This window comes from Rattus norvegicus, chromosome 3 (genome assembly GCF_036323735.1).
Source record: "Rattus norvegicus strain BN/NHsdMcwi chromosome 3, GRCr8, whole genome shotgun sequence".
Lineage (NCBI taxonomy): Eukaryota > Metazoa > Chordata > Mammalia > Rodentia > Muridae > Rattus > Rattus norvegicus.
Window position 1 is genome coordinate 159,893,932 of NC_086021.1, and position 7,947 is coordinate 159,901,878.

Consider the following 7,947-nt stretch of genomic DNA (forward strand, 5'->3'; position numbering starts at 1 on the left):
TGTCTTGGGGATGGTGGTGTTTTTGGTTTGATTTGGATTTTTTCAAAACAGGGTTTCTCTGTCTAGCCCTGGCTGTCCTGAAACTCACTTTTATAGACCAGACTAGCCTCCACCTCAGAGATAGACCTGCCTCTGCCTCTCTCTGCCTCTCTCTGCCTCTTGAGTGCTGGGATTAAAAGCATGTGCCCCCACTGCCCAGCTGGTCAAGTTTCATGAAAACTAAGCACAACTTTCCAGAAAATCTTCCATGACGATGAAAATAAAGTAGGCACTCACTGGGTGTTGCTACAAAGCACTTGAGATGGAGAGAGCGTGTCACATAAATGAGGCAAACTGCTCTTGAAGTCTTATTCTGCACACACTTATTTGCTCTTAGCTGTGGTTAACTCTTTTGACCTCACTATGGATCCTGAGGCTTGACAGTCCACTTCTAACCCTCTGTATTTTCTCTGTGTTGGCTTTCCTCAGACTGTACACCTGCATAATTTAGCTTATACCTTTATCTCTATTTTCACTTGCAGAACACCACACAGTCCTAGCATACACTCATACAATCAGCAAAGCTGGCAACTTACTTCCCAGGTGAACCCTGAGCAACCAACTTGTTTGTCCAAATTTCTTAAGCAGAGCCCAGAGCAACGCTTACCCCCTTGGGGACGTGGCCACCCTGAATTGCCTGCAGTCTCTATGGGAAAGGGCAAGTCACAGTGATGCAACCTGTTCTGACAACTGTGTCAACGAAAGCCACAACTTACAAAATCCTCTGCCATATCAACAGCCATATTTGAAGGATCTCCAACTCTCCCTGTATGTGAACACCAGACCACAGGGCCTTCAAGAGCCACAGAGCCTTGAATCAGATAAAAAGACACTGAGAATCCAAGAATGAACTATGAACTCTGCTGGGGGAAAAAAAATCTATTGGCTCCAAATGCATGCAGTAACAAGCAAGCAAGGAAGCATGAAGGCCAAAGAGCAACAAGTCTCATCTTTTAAAGTAACTAAACCTCAAATTTGCTCATTTCTTCACATTCCTTTCTCCTAGAAACACTTTTCTCTTTTTCTTAATTGTGCAAGTACAGAAAAACAAGTTAAAAGACCCATTTGAAGACACGCATGGGCAGTGCTGAGATAGATGCAAACACTGTGATCCTAACTCTCTTATCCTCCATCTTAAATTGGAAAATTGGACTTAGACCTGCAGGACATATTGAAGACATTGTTGTTAAATCTCAGTGTATCCTTCACTCCTAAACACATACAATAAAAACTAAAGCAAACTTCCTAGACAGAAAGGCGTCAAAAGAGAGTCTCACAGTGCAAGGATTACTATTTCAATGAAGTTCCTGAAGCAGTTGGGAAACCGGTGTCAAACAGTAACTCTAACAGGTAGTGGCGTGTTAAAATGCCCCACCCACCTATGCTCCAAACTGACTACAAAGGCTTCAACAATCAAATCACTCAGACATTCGGACATTAACCCCAAAACTCACTCTCACAGCATAATTCTGAAAGATGCTTCTCAATCATTGTCCAGAAGCCAGTTCTGTCCTTCACTCATCCTCAAAGTCTGTAACATCATTCAATCATCATACTCACTGAGACCTCAATAACCTTGACCAACTGAATGCTGCCTTTCCTGCAAGTCAGGAAACTTTCTGAAGAATTGCAAAGTGCCCCTTCCACTATTAAAATCTGTTTTCCTTCTTTTATTCTGATAATCAAGGTTTCCACCCCTCCATTCTGAGGTGTGTCTAAGATTTTTGACATTGCAACCCCCTATTGTCATTTACAAAATTCACACTCTACTGTGCAATCAATATTTAGAAAGGAAGGAAGGAAAGAAGGAGAGAGAAATCTCATGTTTTAAGTCTGTTTAAGGTTTTGTGTTAGGTTTGCAGGTTTTAGCAAGTCTAAAGTTTATTCTAACATTCTGTTTATTTATACTTTTTTCAGATTCCAGGCTTCCTTTTAATTTTCTGCACTGAAGCTCAAGCCCAGGGCCTTAAGTGTACTGAGCTCCCAACTTTCAGATCTCTTCACAAAACTTTCCTGATTCACATTTAACCCTGCATTCTTCCAATAGTCAAGAAGATAATTGGACAAACTATTAGAAATAACTACAAGAAAAAAAAATACAGGAGGACTGCTGAAGACAAGTGTTATAAGTTTAAGTATAGAAAGGTAGGTGACAATAACTCACTTTAAAAGCAACCACTACTGATCACTAAAGATAAAATACGAAACATGTTTAAAAACAGCAAACGTGTTTACAAAGGGCAAAGTGAAAACACTGTAAGCACAAATAGAAGACACTGGAAAAGATCGGGTGCAAAGAGACAGCTTGGGGTCTAATTTGCAGCCATTACAGAAGTAAACACAGAGAACATTTAAAAAAGAGAGAGATAAATATGTCCCTTTGCCTGTGTATCAGAAGTACCACAGCAGCTGTTTTAAATATTAGGTCAATCTATCAAGAGTCCCGGGATGCCCAGGGTTCAAAACATTTCCCATCTCCAAGTGCCTGGATAGGGCCCTCAACAGCTCCATCCATTCCTTTCCTAGTTCTCCTAGTTTCTGCAGTCAGGTTTGGCCACTCCTTGCTTATTCACTCTAAAGACTCACCGGCCATTAGCAATTAATTAGCAATATCCACAAGCAGGGTGAGCAGCATGTCACAATTTATCCACATTTAGCAAGGTGAGTCCTAGAAAATGAGACCTCAAGGGAACCTAGGATGGCTGGTCTCCCTAATCAAGACCCACATTAATACCTTCCTGTTCTTCCACAAATCCTCTTTCCAAAGTCAAAACGTGTTTGTATGTTTATCTTATTATCATTAGTCAAACCTATCATCAGAATCGAAAAATTGTCTCTCATCTAGTATGTACCACGCCCCCTCATCACACTGCTGGTGACCAAATAAATATTTTCTGATACTTATCTCATATAAGTTAATTCTGCCATTGAATTTGAAGCTGATCTAAAAATTCAAAGTATAAAATTCACGTCACCAAGTTGAAAAGTGGATTTTTAATGTCTTCTAGTAGGGTTTAAGGAGCATGCCTCAGATTTGAGCTAACAGAGCATTCTGGAATTCAGAAAGACTGGGGCCAGAAACACTTAAAAAATTTACTGTCAGTAACTACTGTCCCTAGTACAAAAACCTGCAAGACCGAATTCTCAGAAAAACTGCCAACAATGTCACTTCGGTTCTCTACTCCGCGCTGAGGCGTACCGACTGCGCAAAGGTAGTAGATGCAGGAGGAGGATCTTCGCAGAAAGAAGACCCAGCATCTTTCTGACTTCTCTCCAAGGAAAGTGAAAAACCGGGAACGCGAAAGGCTAATGGGCAGTAATCAAGTGGCTGTCCCAGGAGAGGATCCAACAAGGATACGTCCAAGTCGGGAAAATGCGCGGAACTAAAGAAAGGCAAAAGATATTGGCTCCAGCGGCTGGATGGCAAGGACAGAAAAGGTCCACAGCAGCGCGAGGGCGGACAGCCCGGTGCACGCAAGGCCTCGCCCCACAAATGTGCTCTGTCAGTACGAACCCGGCTCCACGGTCAAAGTGGGGTTAATGAGAAGGGATGATTCCAGCCCAGTCCCGGTCTACCTGCCCTCCTTGACCTCCGGGACCTGGCCATCGTCCGTGATGACCTGCGGCCGCAGTGGCCGGCGCTGCCTCAGCCCGTCTGCCTCGCTCATTCTGCCGCCCCTCCACTGTTTCCACTGACTCCACCAGCACAGAGAAGCGCGAGGGTTTCAGAACCGTCCCTTGGCGCGAGGAAATGACGTACAACTTAGCGCCGGAGCTGCAATGCGGGTCCCACCCCTTTTTGGAGATTGGCACAGCAGTGCGGCTCCACCCCCGGCCCCAGCCTCCAGCCGTGAGCGGAAAATAAGGGGTCCCTCCCTCAGTCCGCCAAGTCTGGATTGCTGGGCTGCAGCGTGGGTCTTCCTCGCGTCCGAGTGCTGGGCCGTGCCACTGGTTCTTAACAATGAGTTCAATGCAGTAATCCCCACCGGAACTGTTACCTTTTCCGAAATGATTCCGCTAAAGTTCAAAATGTGTCTTTTTGGTTAAGATCAGATGTTGACTGCTAGATCTTCAAGTGGTTATACAATAGACATTTGATAAATTTCTAAAGGGAGTTACCTAAAGACAGGCCCAAGTAGAAAAGACCGCAAATAGCAAAACTTAAGGAATCATGAAGCAAACACCAGGTAGTGTAGTATTACAGTGAGTCAAACATATGCCAGGAGGTGAGGTGAGCAGACCGCAGGTAAAGCCCTCCTCTCTGGAATTAATGGGAGCCATGACTTCAATGCATGTAAATTGTAATTAAACTTCAGGCAGCAATAACCAAGTACTGTTACGTAGGGCATTGGGAATGATCTCTAGGATACAGGTGCTGGGAGTAAGGCCTCGGAGGTTTTTTGTACTACACTCGAGGATTTACAGAAACAAACATGCCATTATTTCTTCGGCACTAGATGGCGATAGAATGCTACCTCAATGTTCTATTTTCCTCCAGTCTGAGGGAAGTGGAGATTTCTTAACACCCACTCAGTTCTGTAGGGATCTCACGTTATATATAATTCAAGCTTTGGCAACATTGTACTTGACTCCATCATTGAAGACGGACATTATAAAGATAATATCGTGGGTAATTGTAACAACTGCTGTGTGGGTCTGGCACCTACCCGCATGCCTGGATAGCTTGCCTTTTCTGATTGCATGTCTCTGACTTTGTGATATTATTCTGTTTCCTTGTGATACATTTTTCTTTTACCTCCACCTAAACCATTTTTATCATCCAGAATCCATTTCAAGTCTCATTGCTGAAAATCTCTTATTGAATTTCCAGAGTTTCTCCCTCTGCTGGAGGCTCTTTGAACATTCTTAAACTGTCACCAGTAGCCTGCTACATCCGTTATATGTATCCTATGCCCAGTGTGAAATGCGTGGGCCAAAGCAACCCAGAACATACACACTCAAAATAATAAGAGAGTTGAATACACTGAACTTGCTACATAAAAGGAATTCACCAGAGGACCCGTGAGCCCCTCAAAAGAGGGTAGTTATGGAAGACTGCTCAGGAAATTTAAGAGGGCTAAAGTTAGAAATGGTCTTGGAAGGGATTGGTTAGAGTCTGTAAACTAGGAGAGTGTCTGGGAGAGCCAGTGTCCATATCTCTGAAACAAATGGGTCCACAGAGGATTACTGGGAGATACACTCATGGCCTTATCTTGAAGCACATGAGTCTGAACGAGCTGGGGTTAGAACAGCCTGAGCTTCGATCATTGGTGTTATGCAATACGACTTAGGAGTTTTCTGTTTGCAAGTCTAGGTAAAGTCCATTTTGCTTGTTGTATCTGGTCTTAGTGCTCTATTGTCCCACATCACCCCTCCAGCCCCGCAGCCAATCAGTGTCACTGTCTCATTCTACCAACTATTTGCACAAAGAGAAATGTGACCACCATGCCTGGTTAGGTCAGGTTTCTCAACTTCAGCACTGATAACATTTGGGGCTAGATAATCCTTTGTTGTAGAGGTGAAGTGGTGGTTGTCATGTGTATAGGATATTGAACACCACCCCTGGCCTTTACCCTTTAAATGCCAGTAGCACCCCATCCAATTTAGTGCTAGAGTTAATCTGGAACACCAAAAACCTGTGTTGTGAAAAGTTTGGTCCTCAGCATGGGTGACGCTAGAAAATAATGACATTTGTAAGAGGTTGGCCCTACTGGGACACTGGAGGCATGCCTTTGATGAGAGTACAGGAGTTTATCCCTTTTCTCTTTCGCTTTTTTTTTTTTATTTCTCCACATTGGGGCAGCAATTGCTCCACCACATACCCCCACCATAATGTACCACCACAGACCCAAAGCAGTGGGAGCCAGCCGATCATGGGTTGAAACCTCTAAAATCCCGAGCCAAAGTGATGCTTTTTATAAATTGATTGTCTCAGTATTTGTTATAATGACAAGATACTAGAAACAAATAATAATTTTTAATGTCTTTAAACGTCACCAAATGTTCTCTAAGGGACAAAAGAACCCTTGATTGGGAACCACTGAGTGAAACCAATGCCCACCCTGGAACTTAACATGCAGCTCACTTTCACTGAAACTCTCATCTACACAGATGGCATTTATCCCAACAAAACGGGGCCATCCCAGTGTGGAAAAGAAGCACATGATATTACGCAGTCATCTCCCAGTGTGCTAAACTAGGCAAAGCAGAAACAAAATTGAATTCCGGTCTTGGGCCTTGCCCTCTAATCCCATTGCTGATTCCGACTTTATACAGATACTCAGATACTTCCCAAAAGCCCATCAGGTCCCTACGGTTGTTACAAAACAAAGGTCCTCAGATGCGCCAATATTCATGGTTGTAAATGGGAAGGAAAGACAGAAAGCATGACGAGCGCTGTAAATATTATAAAGGAATAGTACAAACGGATAAGCCAGGTATCCTGAGACCTTCAGGGAAAGCTGCACGGACACATGGGAGTAAACCAGAGGAGCTTGTGCACCAGCTCGGGATAAGTAAGAGTCCAGATGGTGAGCTGGGAGGATAGAGATGGGCAAGAGACAAAGCAGGAGGATTGGAGGGGTCCTGAGATTGGTGACCAAGGGGACGATGAGCACGGGTAGGCTTCAGGGTCCTGCTGATGAAAGAACGGTCTGAAAGGGACAACAAATGATTAGAAAGTGGCAAGAATGGCCTAGAGAGATGACTCAACAGTTAAGCACATTTGGTGCTGCTGTAGAGGACCCAGGTTCAGTTCCTAACACCCACGTGGCAGTTTACAGCTGTTTCTAACTCCAGTTCCAGGCAATCCAAAGCCCTTGTCAAGCCTCTGTGGGCACCAAGCACACATATGTGCACATACATATTTTCAGACGAAAGATTTCCACTAAATGTCCAAATAGGCAATTTTAAGTGGAAACAGCAGTACTGAAAGAGCTCCCAGATAAATTGCCACGGCATAGTAGGAAGCTCTGGTTTCAGTACAGGTAGGACAGAAGAGAGTATGGGGCTCAAGATTGTTGAAGAACCTATGTTCAGTTGACAGAAACAGCTACAAGAGCCAGCTTAGGATGAGAGAGGACTAGGCATGATGGTATCCTAATGTATTCCCAACTTCTCAGGATGCTGAGGCAGGAGAGTCACTGAAGTCCAGCTTTGACAACATAGCAAAGTCCATCTTAAACATAAATAGAAAAGGACAGTCAGGAAGAGTTTATTAGCTACAAAGGGAGATGCTACAGAGCCTGGGCATAGAACGGATAGGTCCCATGGAACTGGAAAAGGATATGAAGAAAACAATAAGAAAAATAAAGAGGAGGAAGAGGAAGAAGAAGAGGAAGAAGAAGAAGAAGAAGAAGAAGAAGAAGAAGAAGAAGAAGAAGAAGAAGAAGAAGAAGAAGAAGAAGAAGAAGAAGGAAGAAGAAGAGGAAAACAAAGGAGGAGGAGGGAGAGAAAGAGGAGGAGTAGCTGGAAGAGCGGGAGGAGGAGAAGCCACTGCAGCAAAGTTTCTCTTCACCACTCACCAACAAGCCTAATAGGGACTGGCCATTTCTCCTCCTGCCCAACCTTCCCTGGCAACGACTGAAGTTTGGCTCTTCTTTCCCTCTGAAGCATGAAATCTCAACTGTTGCCATTCCAGTCAGTAATAGTAAGGTGGCCACAGGCAATGGATCTTGATGTAAAATAAACGTGGGCATCCTTTTCAAAAGGAGTGGACTACCAACCCACTGCCTGCAGCAGGAGCAGCTACTTGCCAGCTGAAGAAAATGGCCCCTGATGTCTAAGCCAGGCAAAAAAATTTATGCTACCCCCCAAAGCATCCCATCTGACGCACCTACACCCTTTGCATAGCTTCAAACCTGGTGTTTCATGTGTTAAATTTCAAACATGCAGCAACTACCAGAGGTT

The 7,947-nt window shown here is 44.1% G+C and overlaps 1 protein-coding gene across 4 annotated transcripts in view; it reads right to left on the minus strand.

Moving 5' to 3' along the window:
• Nucleotides 1-3,796, minus strand: part of Apmap (adipocyte plasma membrane associated protein) — a 28,277-nt gene extending 24,481 nt beyond the window's left edge. For 2 of the 4 annotated variants that reach the window (NM_001398966.1, NM_001398965.1), the window contains exon 1: nt 3,616-3,795. In NM_001398966.1, the coding sequence (NP_001385895.1) occupies nt 3,616-3,707 (92 nt within the window). In that variant the 5' untranslated portion in view covers nt 3,708-3,795. Of the gene's footprint in view, nt 1-3,238 lie in introns of all 4 variants that reach the window. The other 2 variants (XM_063284289.1, XM_063284288.1) reach the window with 2 other exon arrangements.
• Nucleotides 3,797-7,947: the final 4,151 nt, after the last annotated feature.